The sequence below is a fragment of the Pleuronectes platessa genome, chromosome 1, assembly GCF_947347685.1.
Source record: "Pleuronectes platessa chromosome 1, fPlePla1.1, whole genome shotgun sequence".
NCBI lineage: Eukaryota > Metazoa > Chordata > Actinopteri > Pleuronectiformes > Pleuronectidae > Pleuronectes > Pleuronectes platessa.
The window spans coordinates 4,333,934-4,359,933 of NC_070626.1; the positions used below are offsets into that span (position 1 = coordinate 4,333,934).

Sequence of the window (26,000 nt, forward strand, 5' to 3'; positions counted from 1 at the left end):
TTGTGTAACCCTATATTTCAAATGGTGTGAAATAAAGACATATGTTTTCTGATGAGACCCATTTATTAGACTATCATTATATATATTGAGTCATTATCTCAGTATTATTGGGTTCTACTAACATTTTTTTTTAAATATTTTTTATTAATGTGCGCTGCAGGATGTGCGCTGCAGTAATAAGATGTGAGCCGCAGGTTGTGCGCGCGCAGTTTTTCTATAATTTTTTATTTTTTAAATTTATTTAGGATGTGCGCCGCCCGGAGGATGTGCGCCGGCCGCAGGAATGTGCGCCACAGGATGTGCGCGTGCAGTTTTTTAATTAATTTGATCTAATTTTCTCATTTTCGTCCGCTTATCCGGGGTCGGGTCGCGGGGGGAGCAGTTCAAGCAGGGGGCCCCAGACTTCCCTTTCCCGGGCCACATTGACCAACTCTGACGGGGGGATCCCGAGGCGTTCCCAGGCCAGTGTTGAGATATAATCTCTCCACCTAGTCCTGGGTCTTCCCCGAGGTCTCCTCCCCACTGGACGTGCCTGAAACACCTCCCAAGGAAGGCGCCCAGTGGGCATCCTTACCAGATGCCCGAACCACCTCAGCTGACTCCTTTCTAAGTAAAGGAGCAGCGGCTCTAATCCGAGTTCCTCACGGATGGCTGAGCTTCTCACCCTATCCCTAAGGGAGACGCCAGCCACCCTTCTGAGAAAACTCATCTCGGCCGCTTGTACCCGCGATCTCGTCCTTTCGGTCATCACCCAGCCCTCATGACCATAGGTGAGGATAGGAACGAAGATAATTAATTTGATGTAATTTATTAATTGTTTGTTTTTATTAAGAATGTGCAGCGCCCGCAGGATGTGCGGGGGCCGCAGGATGTGCCCTGCAGGATGTGCGAGCACAGTTTTTGTATTAATTTGATTTAATAATTTGTTTTTTTCTTTTTAAATATTTTTTTTCTTAATATGCGCTGCAGGATGTGTCCTGCAGGATGTGCGCACACAGTTTTTGTATTAATTTGATTTAATAATTTGTTTTTTTCTTTTTAAATATTTTTTTTCTTAATGTGCGCTGCAGGTTGTGCGCGCACAGTTTTTCTATAAATTTATTTTTTATTTTTTATATTCATTTAGGATGTGCGCCACCCGCAGGATGTGCGGCGGCCGCTGGATGTGCGCGCAGCTTTTTTAGTAATTTGTTTTAATTTATTAATTTTGTTTTTTTGTTTAGGATGTGCCGCGGCCGCAGGAATGTGCACCACAGGATGTGCGAGCACAGTTTTTGTATCAATTTGATTTAATAATTTTTTTTTTCTTTTTAAATATATGTTTTCTTTATGTGCGCTGCAGGATGTGCGCCGCAGGATGTGCGCCGCAGGATGTGCATGCGCAGTTTTTTTATTAATTTGATTTAATTTATTAACTTATTTTTTTTAATTTGGATGTGCGCCGACCACAGGATGTGCGCCCGCAGCAGGATGTGCGCGCGTTTTTTTTCATTAATTTGATTTAATTTAATATTTTTGTTATTTTTGTTATTTTTTTTTGTTGATGTGCGCCGCAGGATGTGCGCCGCAGGATGTGCGCCGCAGGATGTGCGCGCACAGTTTTTTAATTAATTTGATTAAAATTTTTATTTAGAAAGGGCGCCACCGCAGGATGTGCACGCGCACTTTTTTTTATTAATTTGATTTTTTTTTTAAAAAAAATGATTTAGGATGTGCACCGCCCGCAGGATGTCCTAGATCTTTCTCTGTGCTACTGCATCTTTTTTTTTTTCCGCTCCTTAAAATCGGCTTTTACTTTTTCCCTGAACAAGCTGTGGGGCCAAGAGTGTGGGTTATTAGTCTCTTCATAATAAAACAATCCTGGATTTTGAGCATAGTGGCTAAAGCTTGAAAGCTTCATAATGGGGAAAACAAAAACTGACTTATATTGGTGGAAATTAGTCAGTCTATCAGTGTAATTCATAATGGAAAATCATCCACTTTGAGGTTTGAGAGCTGAGCTGTTTTAAAGTGAGGTCTCATGGTAGCAAGGCAGAGCCTGATTGGTTCTCCTAACAGCCTATAATTTTGGGGATTGAATTTACAATTTTAGACCCAGTAATGCACCATAGTTAAAATAAACGTACACACAACATTAATAACTTTCAGACGCAACATTTCACGTGAATCTTCACTTAGGCAAAAAAACTAAAAGTCAGATACAGGCAGCTTGTAATTCATTTTAGACCATAATGTTCCCTGAAGACAAACTTTCCATTTTGTGCATCCTAAGCTTACTTGCTGCTCTCAGACTACTGAGACTCTGAGTGAAAACACTAGCAATTAACAGGAAGAAACAAAAAGCTTGAACATGAGCACCAACTGAAATTGTCTTAATTTCTCCTTAAATTTATGTCAAGCTACACTTTTCCTCACTTGAGCCTTTCTATGAAGGTACAGTTAGAGTCCAGTTTTCTTCTATGAAAGTGATGGAAACCGTGGGACTTGTAAAATAAAGTTTTGTCAAATATTCAAGCCAGAGGAGAACAAGCCACATCATTGGTCCTCTGGTCAGGAACACAGACATACTGCAGTCTAGATGAGTCTGTAAGGCCCACTGATTACAGAACATACAGTGAATACACACAAGCATAGATTACAAGCCTGTGTTTCATATTGGTGTGTGAGCATTGCATGTCTGTAAAAAAATAATGTTGCAGGAAAAATACTTGACCTCCAGCCAGAGTCAATCTCATGTAAAACCTGCTGTACACGATTCTCCTGCCACACCAAGCAGCTGCACTGCTGCTCTGTCTTATCAATGAAGTCAAAGAAAAGTGTGAAAATAGTGATTGTGCGAAACATTTGGCACCAGTTTATTCATAATTTTGAAGTTAACACAAACTAGATCACATTTTACCAAGAATTTCATTGCAGATTATTATATATATATATAAAAAACATGAATACTAAATGTATCGTGACAAAAGTGTCTCCGCTGTGGATTTGATGTCTGATTCTCCACAAAAGAAAGAGCAGAAATGCATCATGTGCTTGCAGTGGTGAGTGGACAAGCTCAAACTTAAAAACTTTATTTTATTGTTTTTACACTCACATTAATGTTACCTCCTCAAAGCATTTCTCAAATGGGAACTCCCAAAGACGAACTCACGCAAATCGTCTGGAAAAAGAAGCTGCTGTCACACACACACACACACACACACACACACACACACACACACACACACACACACACACACACACACACACACACACACACACACACACACACACACACACACACACACACACACACACACACACACACACACACACACACAGGAGGGGGCACTGGGAGGACTGCTCAATAACAACAAATATTAAAACAAAGTTAAAGCTCAGACTCATGTCAAACAGATTTTGAAAAAAAGTCTAGTGGTATATCAGTCACTTCTAGAAAAATAGATTCTCTTATTTGCTTTTAATAACTAATGTAACTTTGAAACATATTCAGTGGCAGTCTTTCTAGTGCCCCTGTTGACAACACAGAGGACATAGGAAACCAAAAAAACTAAACCTCCTGGAAATCAATGTCAAACATGTCAAAGGTGAAATTTGAAGCATCAGAGAAGAGCAGGAAACACAAGGACTGGACGATGAACTGTGAGGCCACATCAACATGCTAGGGCAAACAGGAAGAGATCTAGAAAAAACAAAAAGAAAAACACAACAGGGAGACAAACCTAGGTTAAACAGCAATGGAACACAGACAGGAGAGAGAGAAACAAAGAAACCAAGAATGATTTATCTTTGTGTAGGGTTGATTACAGTCTAAACACTCAACAGTCAGTGTCAGGGACAGAGTCAAGACGGACCATGTGTTACCAGAGACTGAGGGAATGACAACAAAAACACAAAACACACACATATGACAGCCTATATAAAATGACAGCACAGAAACTGTGACGACATGCAGGTCACAGCAGGAATCCAGAGGTCTGGATCAGCAGCTCCAGTCGAGCACACGTAATCTAAGAGAGCTCATCTAATATGGTTGCTTCGAGAGTACCATTGGAATAATGACATTTGTATTACTGCTCAGTGAATTGTTTAAAAAAAGAAATATGTTACGTACAACATGCTACTCCATCTGTTTATAACTGACTACATTTGTAAATGGTTTTGATAAACTATTTTCAAAATGGAAATTAAAGTAGCCTATCATAAAATATCCATGTTTGGTTCATTTTAGCAGACATAATACTCAACCTCACAAATATGTGCAAATTATATTGCTTCTTTTCATAGATAGATTTATGCATGTTCTTTTTCTGCTAACACAGCAGCAGTTACTTGTTTGCATACATTTCTGTAAGATATGAAAATCTAGGACTCTACGCCAAAGTTCCATTACTGTTTCTTTGTAACAGTCCTATGGGCAAGTTTCTAGTCCGAAATAACATGTTTATGCCAAACAGAAATGAATGGAAACTAATGGCAATGGCTGAAGCCAAAACAGATCTGTTGTGCATGGCATACATGATATGAAGTTAGTTTCATCTTTCCGTTTACACAGGGATGTTTGTCATAATCCATTTGCTGATATATTGGACTCCTGCTTCTCACACACACACACACACACACACACACACACACACACACACACACACACACACACACACACACACACACACACACACACACACACACACACACACACACACACACACACACACACACACACACACACACACACACACCTCATATAGTCACTAATCCTCCTAATGTGGAAAATAGTTTCAATCAAAAACCCTTTTTCCTCCTGTTTGATTACAACTTCATTTCAACACTTGGAGGACTTGGAGGCTGAGAATTGTACAGTATTGAGAGACGGACTGACACATTGTGAGTTTTGGTTTTTAATTGAATCTTTTTGACTTTGGTTTAAAAATTTAAAAAGTATATTTTTCCTGCACCTCTCATGTGCATAACATTTTAAGGCAGTAATGTCTCAGGTAAGGGGCTGTATCCTTGCTGGAGAGGCAGCATCTTCTAAAGATGAGATGCTCTAACCATATACAGTAGAGACAGAAGGTGAACTAAGGTTATTGGTAACTTACAATTCACACCACCAGTGCAATTAGTGTAACATCCATTTATCTGCAGCACTCATCATGATGTAAGCAGCATTTCCTGACAAATCATGGGGGTCTTGTCGAGCTTTCATTATTTCAACCCCGCAAAAAAAAATTTCAGTGGTCCAGTTCACGTGATGGACTAGTGGGTCATGATGCCATGACCCCATCATTGACCACTATGGACTGGTTTAATACTTCACGGTGCATAAATAAAGCATTTTTTTGGCTTAATATTCAAAAATACACATAGAATCAAACAAGTCGTAAAGCACAACACAGCGATAGATTAGATATGACCACCCTGACACATCATGATTTTTGTGCAATAGTAAGAATCCTGTTTATACATTTTACAATATACTAAGAAATTCCCAAAAATAACACAACATTAAGTGAACGGGACAACATTACACACAATATGGTGACCTGCAGCTGCTTTTACATGAATGACCTTGTGACTGAGTGCCCTGGTCAGACCTCAATCACATGTTCTCTGAATGTCTCACTGCAGAAGACTCAGACTTGGATTAAAACTAGTTCTTACATTAGAAAAACAGCCATGTATTGGTGCACATTTGTTGATGTCACATATTGGATGGCTATATATGTATATAGAAAGACAGGACCAACAGGCACATATTAAAATGGACTTATATAATAAACTATGCTCCCTGTGTTATTTTTTGGCAAATATTTATTCAGATGGAGGCATGTATGACAGAGAAGGGGTTCTATGAAGTCTGTAGCAGCACTGATGGATCCTACACACACAGTCCATGCCACACTGACACATAGTAAACATCACCAAAAAGAAAACAACGCTGAACAGGCAAAGAGAGGACACACACCAGGAGATCAAGTGGAGTTTGTTGGACTTCACATTTGTCTTTCAAAATAATTTCTATTCAGATAAATAATTTAGGCAATAAATAGTTCCCCAACACACAGGGGAAGTATAAAACCTATATAAAAATAGAAAAGGCAAAATAGTTTAAATATACATCTCAACAATTGTCTTGCCAACTAGTTCTATTTAAAAAAAACTCACACACGCACGCACGCACACACACACACACACAAGCACTTACACATGATTTAATGGAAGTCTAAGCGTCTAACATGTTTGTCTTGAGTAATTTTACATTTATATGAGTTCTCCAATCAAAGAAGAGATCCAGTGAGCGACATAGTGAAGTAGCCCTCTGTAGATTAGCTGGCCGCTAACTAGCAGGACAGTAGGTAGGGGTGCGATGAATCTTTAAAAAATCCCCTGATTTCAAAGTGGAAACAAACTATAACCAGAAAATGTATTTCGTTGAGGCTTTGAATCTCCATTAGACAGACTCATATTTATCTGAGTCACTCAGAGTGCAGCAGCACAGAAGGAGCACCACCAAAACATGCTGGGGTTAGATTACTCACACATGCTATATCAGCTGCATTAGAAAAGTTGTAAACTAAAAGAAAACACACTGGGGAACAGAAGTATAATATTTCTGTCAATTCCAGCCAATGTTTATAGACAACAAAACCTAAACGCAGACGTGTGCTCATCTACCTGAGGCTACTTGATTAGTGTAAGCCATGCAACAGCTGCCAGACACTTCAGATATAGACTAGCATTAATGTGTCATTTTAAGATTTGACTGTTAACAGAGGCCATCAAGCTTCTCTCCTTCTATCAGGGAGGTTACAGGAGGATGTAAGCCTGACCTCAATCATTTTAGCTCAGTTGAAACACCAGAGAAAAAGAACGGGCTGCTTACAGCCCAACTGTCACAGCAGTCACTGATGAAGGATATGTTGTCACTACCAAAGACGCACACACTGCTTGAGGACAAATGCGTCCATATGTCTGCATGTGTTAGTGGAGCTCCTCCTTAAGAACAATCTGAGCCTCTGTACCTCACTACGAATTTAGATGTAGATCACATACACGGTTTCAATGTTAAGAGATAATACAGATGCCTAATACAGAAGGGAAACCACACATTTGGTTTGTAAAAGAAATGTGAGGACTTCTGTTTTCTAATCTGATGTAGCTCCTGTGTGAAGGAGCTTTAAGCTGAGCCTGGGTGGTGGTGGAGTGCAGGGGGAACAGGAAGTAAAAAAGCACATGGGTTTGGCACCTGACTGTCAAAGTGCAACATATCCTAACAAATAACTCATATATTTATTATATACCACAGCAAACTGATAACATTTCAACTTAAATTAAAATACACCTGTTTCTCTCATTTGTTAAAATGAAAACAAAGTGCATAAACCACAACAGAACACAGGAAGAATCCAGTCTAGCCCAAACTCTCTTGCATGTAGCTTCATGTGTGTCTTTGCCTGGACACGGTACAATGACCAGGAGAGGCAGCGCAGCAGACACCACACTGTAATGCACAGACAAGTTTCTGTGGACCAGTCTTGGTTATTCATACTCCACTTACCATAACACCACCCTGCCTAACTAACTCTGCAGTGCCTCAGCACCATTAGTAGGGCTTGCTGTCATTCTTTGAGCGCTTCAGCTGCACCTTCAACCTCTTCATACCGATCTGGAAACCATTCATTGACTGGATGGCTGCCTGTGATGACACCGGGTTGTCATAGCTCACAAAGCCTGAAGGAGAAACACAAACAATAACAAGACTTTAAGACATTGAAACCAATGCCCTTTTATTCACAAGAGCTTGAAACCTCTTTTCCTTTGTCCTAGCTACAATGAAAAACCCCACTCCCTCCTGCATTTAAGTCAGTCTTTAATCTGAAACATGTTTTGATTGCTGCACTCATTCAACCAGTCCACACATACACTAAAGAGATCCTGTCTTAAAGCAATTTTACTGTTAATTATGAGGTTTCAATTGTCCTTATTCTGTGCATAATACATTCTAAATTCAAGCTTGAGCTAATAAGGGACGAGGCTGATATCCATTCAAATAACACCAAGTCACATATTAGCTTCAGACAAACTGAACGAGGACTGTGGAGTTTGCCACTCCTCACTTGCACTGAAATGAACAGTCTTAGGCTGATAAATGTTTAAACATGTGGGACTGGAAGTTTGTTGTATATAAAGATATCAATTCAACGACAACATTCAATAAGGATTCTATTTTCATGTATGTGCAGCAGCACAAAGGGATGAGGGGCAGGGTGAAATTATTAAATATAAATCCGAGTGTGTGGTGATAAATAAATACCTTCCAGTCACATAACTGACTTCATAGCTCTCAAGCTTAGCCAATCACACTGAAGCATGAAAATAAAGGCTCAACAATTTGAAAGACCCATCTTAAGGAAATCATATTGCTATCTGGATGATACAGAGTGGCACAATGTAAGAGGCATGATTTTCATACAGTATAAGGGAGCTGTGGACAACAGGCACTGAAAGAATTACCAATTTTCTTTTGTAGATAAATGCACCTTTGTTCCTACAGATTCAACTCTCAACACATCTACTGGTTGGAAAGTGCAAAAAATTACTATATTGTTCAGGAAAGCTCTTTTTCAATCAGATTCTGGTTCAGTAAATGTTTTGCTTAAAGGAGGGCTTATATAAAGATGTAAATGTGAACTCACCAAAGCACTTGCTGAGGTTTGTCTGTTTGTCAATGAAGACTTTAGCAGAGATGACGTTTCCAAAGGGCATAAACATCTGGAGCAAATCCTGGTCTCCAAACTCCTGGGGCAGGTGGTAAATGAAGAGGTTGGCGCCTTCTGGTCCTGACGATCAATGAGAGCGTTTTACCAGTCATACACACAATAAACAGTGATATTCTAACAGTTTATTTCTCAATAAATTCAACTAACTCTTTAAATAATTGTCATGATAAACAAAAAAAGGCCGTAACAGCTGTATGATATGGAGCTCCTGAAGGCAGATGTAACAGAAACAAATATTGATGTGGAAATCCATGTGAAGGGTTTAATAAAGGTTTGCTGTACTTACAGATAACATATAGTTGCCCCAAACTTCCTCTGATCACTCCAACACATTCAATTATTTTATCTGCAGCTAACCAGCCTGGTAATAACTACTGGTCAACATGATATTTATGTGCTACGATCACATTTCATTCTCGTTTCATTATCTGAAATCAGAGACAGATTATTTATAACTAGAATACCGCCTCACGGTTTGTACGCAGGAAGACTGCAGTTTCCATCCATGTCTTTCAGACTCATAAAATAAGAAGTGAAGACTTTGAAGCATATTAAATCAAAGTATTAGGTGTATTTTGTCATTATTAAAGAATCAATGATTTGACCACTGAACTAGAATCTAATGGGCTCATTCAGAGGTACTGAAATTCCCCCAAGAGATATCCCCTTCATTAGAAAGGGACAGGTGGAAAGTTGAAGACAACCCCAAAACACAATAAGAGAGTTGACACCTTCCCTCCTTCTCTTTCTTTTTTGTTCTACCCCACTGCTCTCTTCCTCTCTCTCTCATAAATATGCTTACAGATTTCCACATTAATTATTAATTTTTTTCTACCACATGACCCCAAACAGAATATGAGAAAACATTAAATCAAAAAGCTGGAGTGAGAGTATCTGAGAAGTAGGACTAAAATGAACATACAAACAAGGACAAGCCGTCTGTTACGGACTTGAACTTGTTTTAAAGATCTTGACTTCATGATCTGAGGTCATGTCAGAGAGAAGGTGGGGACGTCTTACCAGTGCTGTGACTGTTGCTAGCTGACGCAGCAGATTTAAAACAAGACACAATCCTTAGCAGAAGGTGAGATCAACACACAGCACACACACCTCAACAAAGCTGACTGCAAGATTTCTTTAAACCAAGTAGCAAAAAATAGTGTGGAATTTCACACCGTTCAAAAGAGTTAGAGATCACACTATATGCTTGTACCCTGTTGATACTGTTAGCTTTCATTCTATAACCAGGAAGTGGCTGGTAATTGAGCAGTCCAGTCATAAAGAAAACAAGTAAATTAGGATATTGAGAAAAACTAAGACTCTTTTATTGCTTTTGTTTGGTCAGTCTGAATGATAACTGGAGTGACTTTTTCTCAATAAAAAAAACTTTCGAACATGCTCCCACAGAAATTCTGCAAACAAGAGCTTGTGCTTCTAAAAAAAGGTTAAGATAAATGCCCCCTATCATCCCCTGCTTTGCTTAAAATATCTCTGCTAACTTTATCTGTATTTATTACCACCTCCACATCAACACTTTCCTACTTCCAGCCCACAAAGCTCACCTTCTTTCTGGCTGCCTGCAGCTGACACACTTTGCTGGGGCAGCAGACTCTGGTTGTACAAACTGGGGAGGGCAGCGGCAGCAGCATACTGCTGGATGCCGGAGTAGGCCTGGCTCAGGGCCTCCATGGTGCTTCCTGAGCCATTAGACAGGCCTCCGGAGCCAAGGCTGCCATTTAGTGCCGCCATGCCTGTGCCAGAGTTACAAAGTAAGAGAACTGACATGAGTGAAAAGATCAGATCTTATTACCCTTTCTGCTTAAAGTTAAAGCATACATTCTAAACTTTTCAAGATGCTGAATAATGTTTAACATAACAAATTTAATAACACAACCGAAAAAACGAATAAACAGAACAGGCCAAAATAAAATGTCTGCACACAATGGTCAAAGCATGCACATACACAATAACTGGGATTTAGTTTCAGTACATCAGGTAGTCTAACCGCATATAGTATAGTATATAGTTGCACACAGTGGGGAATCAAATAAAATTAAGTCCAGGCAATGATGTTCACCCTACATCTGAGCGTTAGCCTCATATATGTAAATCTTAGAACTAACTGTCATCTTGCTGTAACAAAATTACAAGCACTTGGAGGAAGTTGTAATGTGACATGATTTACTTTTCATACTATTCAAATTAGCAAGTGGAAGTCTCTTTAATCTCATCCAGACAACATGCACAGGTCCAGATTGTTGTAAAGTACCTGCCAGGGAGCCCATGTTGAGGCCAGCTCCAGCACCAGCAGCGAGAGACTGCAGAGCACCCAAAGAAGACATAGGGTTCACTGAGGAGTTGCTGCTGGAGGTAGGAGAGGAGCCTGCTTGGGGAAACATTTACTATTAATGCTTTTACAAACAAATTAGGAAAGCATTACACACCTGAGAATTACACACAATTTTACAAATGTCGCAAATCCTGCAAAATAGAATACCCAACTGAAAAACCTTAAAGTTTTGAGAGTTAATGTTTGATAAGCAACTGTTTTTCTCCTGGATACTTTTGATATGGTTTAGTCATAAACTAGCTTCACAGATGTTTAATGTACAGATATTTTACAGTGGATCTTCTAGATTACATTTTATAAAAAGTCTCATTTGTAGACAAATGCAGGTTGTTGTGTTTTTGCCACTGTATTTGTAAGAGTTTTATGGAAACTGGCATTGGTACCACTACGCCCTACTGGATGTGCCTTGACAATGAAACAGTACTATAACTGTAATTTTCGTTACCTGAGCTTGTTAGTGCACTTAGTGGGCTACTAGATGTTGTCATGGCGCTGGAGCCTGTGGGCGTGGCCTGTGTGGCAGTTGCTGCTGCTGCTAAAGCAGCCAGGTTCTGTATGGCATTAAGACCTGACAATCAGACACACACACACACACAGTTAAGTTCTCGACTCCACCCCGTATCTCTGCCCACTTTTAAACTGTTAATACAGACGTGTTGAGCTCTGAAGCATCAGACTGCATATTGATAACTTCCCTCAGCATCTAAAGGGATTATTATGACACTTTGACATAAACCTCTTCTATATCCATAGGCCACAGCTGAGCTGATCAATCAGCTAACAAAACATTTTCACTAGGGCTGCACAATACAACGTCCATCGGGATGACGATAGATTTTCCATATATCGTGCAGCCCTAATTTTCACACACCGTAATAGAGGGTTTTTGCGACTGTGTATACCTGAAACAGGGTGCAGGTTGTTGAGTGCATTCCCTGTGGAGGCTGACTGCTGCAGCAACTGTAAGTAGATCTAATGCCAGGAGGAGATATGAGAAACAATGTTAGTTCCAGCAATATTTTAACCGATGAAATTATTTTGGTCATTTGAAGAATCAGGCCTGATTAAAATACACTCACTGCTAGGTACTGTGGCCCCAGGCTGTTGAGCCCAGTGAGGTTCCCCCACATGGAGGCAGCACTGAGTTGCTGCATCTGTTGCTGCAGCTGTTGGGCCATGCGCTTCTGCTCCTTGTCCTTCTGAGTGTCTGCAAACTTCACCACGATGGGTGATGAGCAGCCCTACACACAGACAGAGGAAATCTTTTTAATTATGACAGTTTGATGAATTGATACTGATTCAACCATCAAATGCTGTAACTAGAATTACCGCACTGCAGCTGTAAGCCTCCGCCTACCAGTCCAGTACATAATTCGACATACAGTACTTTTTCCCCCAGATTCATATTAGGTCACTGTGACCTTTGAAACATTACCACTTTATCTTAGAGTCCAAGGGACAACTGATCAAAACTTGAAGAATTCCCTCAAGCAATATTGAGATATCACAATCAAGAGGCCCAAAATGTTTTTTAGGCCAATATCATCTTGACCCCTGAAATCTAATCAGTGAATCAGGGAATTGAACCAAATTTAATGAAATTCCCTACAGGCAGTCCTAATGTATTCACATGGGCGACTCTCATAACTCTGAAAGCAATTGAGCCATTTTCAGATATAACCTCTGGAGCATGTCCAGAGGGTCAGGACTTTCTGCGGAGTCTGTTTATCACACATGCATAACACAGCAGGAGATTCTCAACTCAGACAAGTTCACAACGATACAGAAATCACTGGAGTGTTCAGGTGAGCGGTGGTCCAATAGGCAGAGGTAGGGTTCTCTTGACATCTTCATTATTGTCTTATACATATACGGCACAACTTTTTCAAAATGCACGCAAATGCACGTACACAAAGTGTGAGGTTGAAGTTTACCTCCATGGTCTGAGACTGGTGCATGGATTTGATGGCTGACTGTGCCATTTGTCTTGCTGTGAATGTCACAAACGCACAACCTGAAAGACAGAAAAACAGTGGATCATGATTCATGCTCATTTCTTAGGAAAATTCAATGAATTCAACTTCTCAGTGTTTTTAACCAGCAGTGTATTAGGACCAGAGGGCTGGAAATAAAAAACACTTTTGAAACCAAAGCAGATAAACAATGAGCTGTAGCTATCTAAAGCCGCTTTCAGACATGACCTTCAGGTAAATCAGGAGAATAACAGAGTTTAGTAGTCTGCCTTTCACACATGCACAGCACAGTGGGATGTTTTCTACACATACTGGTAGAGAACAGCATCAAATCCTTCACATAATTCAGGCGAGCGGTGGAGCAACCGGGTGCAGCAGACAGAGACAGGAAGTGACATATTACCTCCGCTGCCAAGATCAGGTGATCATACAGCCTGACACTGTTTTTGGCTCTTATCACCACAAACTCTCCAACATCTTCGATGTCTTCTAACAGTGTGACGCTGCTTTTTCACCGGGACATATATGTTTTCTTTTTGTTGTTTCTTTCATTTTTATCTCGCATTTTAGAGGCATTATAAACCCCCCACTCGCTGGCAATGAATCAAGCTGGGGAACCCCTGCTGTTTTCACGCATTGACTTCGACCTGGATTTCTACGGACTCTATACCAGGAGGCCAGGCAGATAAAGTCCACAGAAACTATGGAGCGTCTCACTCTGACACGTTCTCACATGCACCTCCTCTGGAGAAAATACGGAGGAACTATGGAGTCCAGTGCATGTCTGAAAGCAGCTAATGAAGCTCTGTAAAGCGGTGAGGAGTTGTTGATTTGACTGATATTATCTATAGGAACATCAATATGAGTGACTGTTGTAAATTCTTATGCTTTTAACTGATGTCACATTGTCAGCAGACTATGTCTTACCACGACTGAGTCCATCAGGGCCTCGCAGTATTCGGCACTCCTCTATCTGTCCGTATGGTGAGAACATCAGTCGGATGTCGTTCTCATTACACTTCTTAGAGATCATTCCAATAAACAGCTTCCTGTCCTCCACCGCTGTATTCAACCCACACACAGCATCAAACACATTACAAACACACATACACAGTCTGTTCAATTATGGCTTTTGTTCAACTTTTGTAATCAAAGAGACACAAGTTAAGTTTAGGATAATATCCCAACAGTTATTTCCTTGCTATAACGACTCCTCCTGTTCATACTGGTCATTATGATTAAGAATAAGACAGTGATATGATGCTAGTGTTAAGTGATGGGGACAAAATCCGAAGTTCACAGACTACTTAAGCTTCACATTAGCTTCAAACAAAGTTGTGGAAAAAACTAAGACAATGTCTGATCGATCTGAAAATACAGAGCAGTTTTGCAGCAGCGGTTAACCCTGAAGTCCTGGCTGTGCACGTCACGTCTGGTGTTGTGTAAAGCACTAGAATAATGTGCGCTCAAGATGTTGGACTTCAATACGTGTCTCATAAATTCTCGAGCTAATCAAACAAACACATAGTAAACTTCAGTAATGTTTTGGTCGTAATAATTTCTGATTAGTGTTGGTGTTTATTGTTAACGAATAAAGTGAATGCAGGGGAGTGAGAAGCACCATCTCATGTGACACACAGAAAACTGACAAAGGAGTATGTTTGCTCACACTGTGACTTGTAAAAAGAGTTTGGTTGCCTGTTTATCTGTGTTACACTCTATCGGTGCAAATCAGTTGATATTTATGGAGAACAGCACAAGCATGAAAGAAAATTGTGCTATAACCAAATAACATGTTATTGTCAGTTGTGGTCAAAGATGTCAGTGAACTGCATTCAACTCAGCTACCAGCCCATCTGAAAGCACAGGAGTCCATTGTTCCATTTAGCAGCAGCTTCCTACCATTTCAGACCAGCACATACTTCATGGGTGACTTAGTCATGAGTTAAACTCTGCACAATGATAAACTGACCAATGCAGAAAAGCTGTGGTCACAACTACTCCCCAGATCTATAGTCATTAAGTCACAGGCTGGTAACCAGCACAACTCACACAACTAGCATTTCAGCAATTAAGTAATTCAGCCGTTTCATTTGACAAATTATACTGACAAATAGTATGACTTTGTGAATAAACAGGCTTTAATAGGATATTATTAGCAAAGGAATGAACAGAGTTCATATAAAACATCAAAGACAGAAAGGGTGTAGTGGATAGTAAAAAAAAAAAAACTTACCGTTGTTCTTCTCACTGTCAGCAGGCTTCATTTGGATTGGGTGGTGCATCTGAACAAGGCACGAAAATAACAGATTAGTTCTCACAGTGCCGAAATATGCACAACTGTGCAATGCACCTAATAACATTCCATGTTACCTTCCATTTTACTAGGTCCAGAAGTGTAAAAAAATATAGAAAATGGTTGGGGTGTAGTAAGGAGAGCTGTCGTATGATGATCCCTAGATGTGATGCTATACATAAGATGGTTTTTTTTTGTTTTTTTAGGGTGCATTGTGACGTTGAACATTATGCACAGGGGGATTTTCCCTCATTTTGAAAAACCTTCATATTCTCGCTAATTTTGTGAAAAAGGTTTGATGCTTATCCTAATTTTTTTTCCTATCTCTTGGTTGGGGATGCATTGCGCTCCCTAAAAACCTTGAATGTTCCTGAGCTTTTATCATCAAAGACCATGGGAACATTCATATTGAATTTAGTTCCTTCACATGGGCCAAAATAAACCTCGTAGAATTCTCTGTATTCATACGAGTCTACAATTAAAGTGTCTCTCTCTGTAAATCCAGAAAATGCCTTTAGAATGCAGCGCTGGGAGGCAGAGTTAAGACGCAAAGACAGTTATTATTATAGTTCACACAGTTGGCCGTAGCACTTTAACCTATCGACGCAAACGCATGAAGACAGCAACTGCGCCACCCTGCCACTCTAAAACAAAAACATTATAAATATTAATAACATTAGTGGAAAGATAAGAGGATGCCGAGGTTGTCACTTACCCCTGGGAGAATCTTCATGTTGTGCAGAGCATTCTGTGCTTCCAAGGCTGATTTGCGAGTATAGTACGTTATAAAACAGCAGCCTGCAGAGCAATATAGATTACACCAGTGTCACACACCTGACTCCATTAAGGAAGGTATGTAGGACTACACTGCACTTTTATCTTCTGTGTGTGTCTGTGTGTGTATGTCTGTGTGTGTGTCTTCAGGCTGACCTTTGCTCTGTGGCGGGTTCTGGCTACGGTCTCGAAGAACATTAATCTCATAGACAGCTCCATAAGGCTCAAACAGCTCACGAAGCTGCTCCTCGGACCAGGACCGTGGAATCTGTCCCACGAACATCTTAATCGCATCAACATCTGGTTGGTCAGGGTGGTCCAGAGACCCATTCATCTTCTTTCCACTGTAAAGACCAAATATTAGTGCATTACATGGAGCCTTAACACAAACATGTTGATTTTCCACATTTATAACAGGGCACCAAATACATTTGTCAAGTGGATGTTTTTTTGTGACACAAATGTGAACGAGAAGTGGATTTGTGCGTTGTCTCAAATCATATACAGTGGTGTGAAACACTTTTTATTTGTATTATTTATGTATTTTATATTTTTTTCTATTTTTGCCTATTTTTCACATTTAAATGTTTCACATCACCAACCTATTTTACTGAACGCTAAATACAACATGAGGAAAGACAAACTGTAGTTTTGAAATGATCATTCCTTTAATTGAAGGAGCATTCCTACCATTAGTGATGGTAGAATGAACAGCAGAAAGACCTGTCTGTACTTGGCAGTACATTTCAACAGCAGGAAAAAACGACACAATCAGAAATGATCATAAACAATATTCATAATGACGGAACATAATGTTCATGAAGGTAAGATACATTTCAGGCTGTTGTATTAGATTGCATTATTATTACCTACTTGTATTTAATAAAGTTCCAACTGGTCGGTCAGGTGTGAGTGTGTTTTTCAGACAAACAAGGTCACTCTCTAATATAGCACCAAACAACTGTCTTGAATGAAAGGTGACATTAGCAAGCTGAGACAAATGGTTATATAACTTTTAGAGAAAAGAGAACAGTAAAGGCTATTTTTAGATTGATAAGTAGATTTTTCTATTATAACACCAATGTCTTTTTAAATATACTCGTCGTGACTTTATTAGAGAGAGACAGGAAGGAGAGATGTCGGGGAATGAGATGAAGTCAAAAGTATTGCTGGGTGTTGAACCAGAGACCCACTGCTTAGGGCATTTATAAAGCCCTTGTTACGCCAGTGTTTACCTACCCACCCCAGACCTATCTATCTCATCTTTGACAAAAAAAATATATATATTAGAATGACTAGGGAAGCAACACCTAGTTTTGTGTGAAAGTCTTAGTCCTAACTGCAGTGACCTGGGTTTGAATCAAGACCAACCATGTTCTATTCTGCATGTTGTCCCCTTACTCCCTATTATGTCCATCAAAAATGCCAGAAAATAATCTGTAAAATATGTATTGCTGATCAAAATATTTAACAACCCAACTCCAACATGATGGGCAAAACTGAGTCAAAAAATTGTATTATGGTCTAGAAGACTGTGAGAGAGAAGTGGTATATTGGCTGATCACAAGTCACCAGTCACAAGTTTACTCCACCTCTCACACAATGTCTGCTGGCATTGGCTCTAGCTGACCCGACCAGACCATCAAAGAATAAGCCCTATAGCTAATAAATGGGTGGATAGCTTGAACACCCAAGGGAAATTAATTGTTTTATATATTTTTTAAGGGATAGCAGATTGCTTCAAATGTTACTGTTATTCTGTATTGTTTTGTTAAATGTTGGAAAGAACCTTTGGCAGATATCAGAGTTTGCGAACACTTTGTAACCAATCACTGGTTTTCATTTACATATTGTGTTCCTTGCAGATAATTACTTTATTATGTTTAAATCAGGGAACTTTTATGGTTGTTCCAAAAAAGCTTACATTACTTGGATTATTTCAAGGGGTTTGAGGTGAGATTAGATCACTGCTCTACTGTAAAAGTCAGCCTCTACTCAGTTTTCACTTTCTTGTTCCTCAGTTTACTGAAGGCAACTTTAAAGACATTCTTGTTCAGGACATGTCGGTGGACTCACACATAAAACAAATCTCTAGGTGTTAGGTTGACAACTCTAGCGAACCTGCACAGCAAAAGCTTTTATCTACCAAGTTTCCAAATTCCTGCATTGAACATTAAAAACTATGGATGTTTTAATGCGCCAACAGCAGAAGTGGGATTTCTGTGGATTTCAGTGCTACGGATGGTCAGTCTGACAATTCAATGTGGGCTGTGTGGGACAGAGAAAGAGAGAGCGAGCAAGAGTCGGAGATTATAGTGGGCCCACCACCAGAGCTGAAGTAAGAAATGTAAAACAATCCTGTGATGTCATAAAGCAAACACAATAAGTCAAAAAAATATGAAAAACTACTTTTCCAGGAGCTCCGCCTGTTATAGGGCTTTAGACACGACCTAAAGCCTGTATAAATTGACAAAATAGTTGATGATTAAAGGGTAAGACTGACACAATCATGATGTCACTATAAAGTGAGAGAATAACATCCTCCACAGCTTATTCAAATGATCCAATCATTCATCATCATATGGTATAGGGCATTCATCATAATTTACATCATGATGACGTGATATCTTTGACATGGCATTATGTAACAAGAAAATGTATAGTCAGAGTAAACATTTATCATATCTAAATTCTGGATATTAATTTAAGTATTAAATTAATATAATAAATCTGTTTTAAAAAAATCACATGATGCAAGTCCCATTTTAGTCAAGCTTCATAAGAAAAAGTCGAGAGTGTGTGTGCACATGTTTGCATATGGAAAAATGCAAACAGATTTAAAAGCCCTTGCTTTTCATGACACACACAACTTTGCCTTGTTTATCTTGAGTCATAATCAGTTTGCGACATCATCTAAGAGGGCATTTTGTGAATGATTTCATAGTTAACATTAGAATAACATTAAATGGATAATTAAATAAGATATATCAAACAGTTATTGGTGAAAGGGTATCTGTTAAAAATACATTGGTATTACAGTAGTTCGACTCTCGTTTCAATGTGATGGCACATCAGAGTTCACGCATTTGAGGGGTAATTTTCCTTTCAAAATGTACAGATGATACATCAAATTTTTCTCAAAAATTCTGGAAATTGGGATAATGATGAATTAACTGGGAAAGGCTGAGACCTACAGAAACATATTAAGCTCATAAATACATGTCAACAGCTACAGGTTGTTTCTTGCACAAATAATATGCAGATATATATCACCAGATTCTGAACTGGAATCAAAATCAGTCAAAAGCAATATCTGACCTCAAAACAAGGTGTCTATCAATACACCACATCACCTTCTAGCAGCAATGTAGATACAAAATTTCCATACAGCATTGGACTAAAATTTTGATTGATTTCTGCTAACTAACACACAAAGAACCTTAACTGTTAGCAGCTGATGCACAGAAAACTGTTGATATCAACATGTTTGCAAATCTTTGAATGCAGAGAATGTCCATTCGTTTTAAAGACTTTAAGCATTAAACAGAATGTAAGAACCACTTGGAAAAGACAGAAACAAAGAGAATAAAATAAATATTAAATGTAGTAAGTCTAGATTCACATCAGGAAAATTTGAGTATGACAAAACTGCAAAGAGAAAAAAAATTGCTAAAAAGGGGTTTTCTCGTTCTCATGGCTATTATCTCATAGACACGCTGCAACAAATCTACTTTATCACTGATTATACATCAAATCAAAATAAAGACCGGTCCTTTCCAGATGATTCCCAGAAACATAAGACAAGCCTACTACACAGATAGGACATACAAATCTTGGCAGTGGGAGTTACTTACACAGGACTAGAATTCAAAGAGCAATGGTCCACCATCATCTCGGGGAGAAAATCCAGCTTAAAAGAAGCCATGATGGTAAAGTCTGTTTGCTCTTCTTTCTTCTTCTTTAACACAATGAAGCTAACTTGATGCAGTAATCAGATGGTGGTGGTAAACTCCAGATCCTACACTGGCTGGTAACTCCCTTGTTACTGGTATTGTAAGGCAGCCAACAGAGCAAAAAAAGGCAGAGAGAAACAGTGTGCCGCAACAAACCAATCCACATGGAGAACCTGTCCACCAGCTGAAGAAGCACTTTTGTGTGAGATGAACGAAGAGTATAAATGACAAAACACACACAAAGTGACAGAACTTCAGGTTGGCTTTCCAGGTTCTGTGACTGGGACTAACCACAGCATGGGGATCATGGAGACTGAGCACCGGTGGGATCACTGGGGCCAGAGAGAGTAATGGCCATTTGGGGTCCCACAATCAAAGTGCTGATGATCCATGGCCTTTGTGAACATTTCTCCAAGCCCAGCAGATCTGGCTGCAGCATCAGATAAACAGGGTGTCAGATTGATGGTGATAAGGCCCAGTGGGCAGAGGGAATGAAAGAGGGAGTGAATAGTACTCCCCAGCCAGAAGCTAATCCCCGGACTAGGCACAACAGTGGCCAACAATTAGGTTCCGGCCTGAGGGGGGCTGTGTTTGCCCTGTTGTCCTACAGGCTGCACTGGTTGGTGTGTGATTTGTGTGTGTAAAAACAATGTCAAATGACACTGGCTTTGGTCTTTGTGCACCACACACTGCACACACAAACCAACACGCACATACACACTTATAAAGTGTGATAAACTCCAGGAATTTATGTAATATAACACTGGACTACAGTAACTGCCTACAGTATCTGAGGCTGTTGTTTCCTGAACATAATCTGTTACTGCTGTTTAACATTTTATGGTGTCTGACAAAAATATTAGATTTCATGAATTGTTTAAAACAGCTTAATATATACTGCAATATACAACTAATGGGTGGACCCTTGTTGACCAAAGCTGTATCATCATAGTATTGTACCCGTTTTCAGACATGACCTGAGGGTAAAATCCAGAGAATTGGCTACAGAGTTTATCCAGAGGTTTGCCTTTCACACATGCACAAGGCAGTTTCTCTGCACAGACACGTTCACAACAGCAACAAATCCTCTGCGTTACTCAGGCGAAAGGTGGAGAAGCCGGATGCAGCATCCAGAGCATATGTGCCGATTCAGATGTCGTCAGTGTCAATCCACGCATCTCTAGTGTTCACACATCGAATCCTCCTGACTTTCTACGGATTTATATTAGGAAGCAAGGCGGAGAAATTCTGCAGATGATCCTGAGGCTCTCACTCAAGGTGGTGAGAAAAGAGATGCAAGGTTGTTCTGTGTTTTAGAACATATGGGAGATAATGCGGCAGAATTCAAACCCACTACATGAAGAACACACACATTGTTTTGTTATACTCAATTAAATTTGGCTACTCCCACAATAACTACATATTTAATCTATGTACTTAACATATTCAGTTAAAACAAGGCTTATTACACCCTGATGAAGGCATAAGCCAATACGTGTTGGTGTATTTTAAAGCTTCAAGCCTAACCCTAACCCTATTGAAATAAAGGCCTTTTACATTTTTCAAACCACTTTGAGTTCCCGGACCTGGTTTCTTCATGCCATTATTTTAGACATACATTTTCCTAATTTTTTTTTACTGGTATTCCCTTCCATGAGCAGCATTGGATCGAGGGACACCAGTAGAGCTCCCGCAACCTCTTTCTTGTACTCTAGCTATGTTCGTATGACCTGACAGTGTGAGAAAGATAGTGTATGGTGTGGCAGAGGGTAACTGGCGAATGTTCTACATCCCTCTGTTGTCATTGTAGAGTGGACAGAATCTCCTTACCCCACCAGTGCCACGTCAGAGATTTCCAAGGTCGGGAGGGGGAGTGGGGGATGTCCAGCCTGCTCTGGGGACACATAGAGGGTTTCAGGGTCCAGACTATCCATCCAGGGCCTTGTGCTACTACTTCCACACACACACACACACACACACACACACACACACACACACACACACACACACACACACACACACACACACACACACACACACACACACACACACACACACACACACACACACACACACACACACACACAGATCACAACAACACACCAGATCCAGACACACACACACACACACACACACACACACACACACACACACACACACACACACACACACACACACACACACACAAAAACAAAAAACAAATAAATACACAACAAAAATACACACAACAAATAATAAGCTGAGTTGACACATTTAACACTGAATTCATGAATCAGTAGCCCAAGCTAAAGTGAAACAGACAGGGTGGTCATGTGTTCTTCAAAAACCGGAACATACAGTGACATCCAACCAGGATAAACAATAACAATGTTGGATGTTCATGATATCAAGACCATGCTGACCAGTTTAAAATTAATTTAAGGTATCTTAAACGTAGGTGAATTTAAGAATTCTTGAATTTGGATTATGACTAGTCAGATTTAAATTGTAGAAATCTGAAACTGGAATAATTATCATATGTAAGTTGCAGATGTCTGTAAAAGTATAGAAACAGCATTTTCCAAGAAGAATAAGAAGTTGCTTATATGATAAACAAAAAGAACACAACACCAATGATGTATAGGTAGTTGACAGTGTGAAATAATCACAATGATAATGCATGAATGTAAAACATCACTGCTATCAATCTTGACCCAACATCAATGACAGAAGATGCTGGACCATTAAACACATCTCTCCAGAGTCAAACAAACATGTGACATACATGAACATTTTTATGATAACGATGTATAAAAGGTCCCTTAGCTGTAGTCTCATCATCTTTGTCCCTCAGAGTTTATTGCTTTAATATATCCTAAAAGCATTATTGTTAGCTCAAAGGGATTTACAATCTCGTTAACATTCCCAACCCTAAACCCATCCCTAGTCTTAACAATGAACAGTTAATTGGTGAATGATGTGTTTATATCATGCCTTTCTAGTCTTGATGACCACTGGACTGGCGTTTAGCCATTCACTCACACATTCATACAGTGGATCTATGTGCAGAACTTTCTCTATCACAAATCACACATACACTGCAATTTAGGGTTCAGTGTCTTGCCCAAAGAGACAGCGGCATGCGGAATGAAGGAGCTAGGGATCAAACCACTGACCATCTGGTTAGTGGATGAACCACTGAAACCCTAACCTTAGCTTATCCACAATTCACATCTCAAGCCTGGCCAGGTCATCATTAGGACCAGGCCTTAGTCCAGATGAAGTCTACTGGTCCTGACAAGGTCAGTGTTTATACTGGAAAGGGTCCTAAAGATGTAACAAAACAAGCGCACACACGCACACAAACCTTTGTAATGCATTCCATAGCCTAACTTTAACCATCATGACTAGACTTATTTTTTAATGACATGCTCCATACCGATGCCAGTGCCTGGCAAACATCAGATACAAAGACCCTATATAAATAGATTTCTCTTAAGACTGTGGCAGTAGGACATAAAACCTGCCATGAGTGTTTTCAAAGGTTAGTGAACTGCAGCATTTTTAGCACTGTGCTGTAGCACGGATTGTTCATGTGAGCCCAGATGACAGATCCTGACTGTGGGAGGAGTGACAGCGGAGACTTTTGCGTTAGATGACATCACGGGCAAACCCTACTCTATAGGACGAACTCATATATGTGTACATAGGTTTATTAAACCCACGTGATGAGGCAATTCCAATCCTTCCCAAGGCTTTGGAGCAAAACCCAGAAGAGGTGACACTACAGGTTAAAAGCACCAGGATCACAAATCATAGCTGACTTGTTCAAGCCAGAGAAACTCTGTCATGGCGCATTTAGCACAACGTATTACTGTCACGTTTCCAACTGACGTGCAGGACATTGGACTGGTGTCTACGTGAAGCCTTGACAAGCTAACTGACCAACACAACAAGTGCTTACTGAGCTACAGCGCTGTGGGTCTGTTATGGTGACGTTAGCTTCATGCTAGGATCGCGTTTGACAACTTGGTATGACCAGCAACTTACCCGTGGTTATTTCACGCCACTGTTAAATTGGCTGGTGTGGTGAAAACAAGAGGTCGCAGTGGATGCGTGGCCACAGTGTGCCGCTGTCCACGCAGCACGTCTGCTTAAAACAAACACGTTGACTTGTGTAAAGATGAGTAAGTTGTGTGGTATCACTTAGGACATGTAGCAGCTCCAGTGTAAAATGGCAGTCAGCCTCTCTCCTGCTGGACAGCTACCAATCAACAGCTGCAGGGGGGGTTGGCCGCGCCGAGGCAGCACTGTGTGGGTTGTTAACTCATTGGCAGATTTAAACTAGCCGTGTTTGGAATTACAGTTTTAAAGGAACAACTTTTATTCAGGTGCGATATTTTGTATTTGCGAACGTTTTGAGACGTCACTGAAAGTCCACGTGACAGCTCCCTCGTCTAATATTTAACATGGAACGGTCCATAGAGAGGAAGCCCAGCATGGACAATCATTTCCTAATTTTACGGTGCGCTGCATGTCTTCAAATTCATTCTGCAGTAAACAACAAGTGATGCCCTGACATACACAGTACAATATATAAATCTATCATTTTATTCAATACCTTTATGGTTTCCTTTTACTATTATTTGTTCATTATCAGTGATGCCAGTAATGCGTTACTTAGTAACGCGTTACTCTAATCTGACCACTTCTTTCAGTAACGAGTAATCTAGCGTTACTATTTCCAAACCAGTAATCAGATTAAAGTTACTTGTCCAAGTCACTCTGCTTTACTATTTTGGTATTCGCTAGATGTCGCTAAATGACGTCATCGCCTAATTTGCATAATGTAATGGTCGCTATAGGACGTACAAAAAGTGAGAAAAAAACACCCTAAATATGTTTAGAACTTAAAATAAGCTTTCTTCTACAGAAGTGCATTACATTCACTTTACACAAAAAAATATTCAGTTTTTCTGGGATAATTATCTCGGAAATTCCGACACAAATGCCCAAAAAATTAAAAATAAAAGTGAATGCAATACGCTTCCGTATTCTTCTGTTGATTCTTTTTTTTTTATCTTGCCATTGAAATAGGCCATCACTTCTCAAAATAACTTCATGACTTTAATGCTGTATCTAGACCCATAAATCGATTTTGTCCTGTATTGTTAAATGTTAGAATAACAAATTTAATCAAAAGGCTGTTATGTGGGGTGGCACTTCTAGCTCTAGTTCCAACCCTCCTCCTTCGATGTGCGCTGCACGATGAGGTGAGCCGCAGGATGAGGTGCGCCGCACAATGATGTGCGCTGCAGGACGATGTGCGCCGCAGCGATGTGGGCCCCAGGATGATGTGCACGCACGATGATGTGCGCAGCAGGATGAAGTGCGCTGCACGATGATGTGCGCCACAGGACCATGTGCGCGGCACGATGATGTGCGCCGCAGGACGCCGCAGGACAATGTGCGCCGATGTGCACCCCAGGAGGATGTGCGCCACGTGCCCCGCAGGATGATGTGCGCCGATGTGCGCCCCAGGATGAAGTGCGCCGCAGGATGATGTGAGCCGCACAACGATGTGAACCGCAGGGCGATGTGCGCCACAGGACGAAGTGCGCCGACGATGATGTGCGCTGCAGGATGATGTGCACCACAAGATGATGTGTGGTGATGATGTGCGCTGCAGGATAATGTGCGCTGCAGGATGATGTGAGCCGCAGGACGATGTGCGCCCCAGGATGATGTGCACTGTATGATGAGGTGCGCCGCAGGATGAAGTGCTCCGCAAGTTGATGTGTGCCACAGGATGATGTGCGCCGCAGGATGTGCGCCACAAGATGATGTCGCGGTGATGATGATATGCACTGCAGGATGATGTGCGCCGCACGATGA

General features: G+C 40.3%; 1 protein-coding gene across 7 annotated transcripts; it reads right to left on the reverse strand.

The window, feature by feature from the left end:
- Positions 1 to 2,825: 2,825 nt before the first annotated feature.
- Positions 2,826 to 24,356, reverse strand: celf1 (cugbp, Elav-like family member 1). Of its 7 annotated transcripts, XM_053415895.1 has the most exons (15): positions 24,156 to 24,356; positions 21,957 to 22,079; positions 16,330 to 16,517; positions 16,115 to 16,197; positions 15,340 to 15,388; positions 14,031 to 14,165; positions 13,041 to 13,144; positions 12,210 to 12,371; positions 12,033 to 12,102; positions 11,576 to 11,698; positions 11,050 to 11,163; positions 10,343 to 10,531; positions 8,697 to 8,840; positions 7,559 to 7,731; positions 2,826 to 3,682 (listed from the first exon to the last, which is right to left on the reverse strand). In XM_053415895.1, the coding sequence occupies exons 2-14, from the start codon at positions 22,058 to 22,060 to the stop codon at positions 7,604 to 7,606; spliced, it is 1,593 nt and encodes a 530-aa protein (XP_053271870.1). In that variant the 5' UTR covers positions 22,061 to 22,079; positions 24,156 to 24,356; the 3' UTR covers positions 2,826 to 3,682; positions 7,559 to 7,603. The 7 variants fall into 7 exon arrangements, with proteins under 7 accessions (XP_053271870.1, XP_053272177.1, XP_053272026.1 ...); XM_053416202.1 differs by having other exon boundaries at positions 2,826 to 7,731; positions 21,957 to 22,020; XM_053416051.1 differs by having other exon boundaries at positions 2,826 to 7,731; positions 21,957 to 22,067.
- Between the last annotated feature and the right edge of the window lie 1,644 nt (positions 24,357 to 26,000).

Coding starts and splice junctions, on each gene's coding strand:
- celf1 (XM_053416051.1), bottom strand. CDS start 22,060: ATGGATAGTCTGGACCCTGAAACCCTCTATGTGTCCCCAGAGCAGGCT. Junction 16,518..21,956: donor TCTGACGTGGCACTGGTGGG/GTAAGGAGATTC, acceptor TGGTCTTTACAG/TGGAAAGAAGATGAATGGGT. Junction 14,166..15,339: donor TGACAGTGAGAAGAACAACG/GTAAGTTTTTTT, acceptor GGTTGAATACAG/CGGTGGAGGACAGGAAGCTG.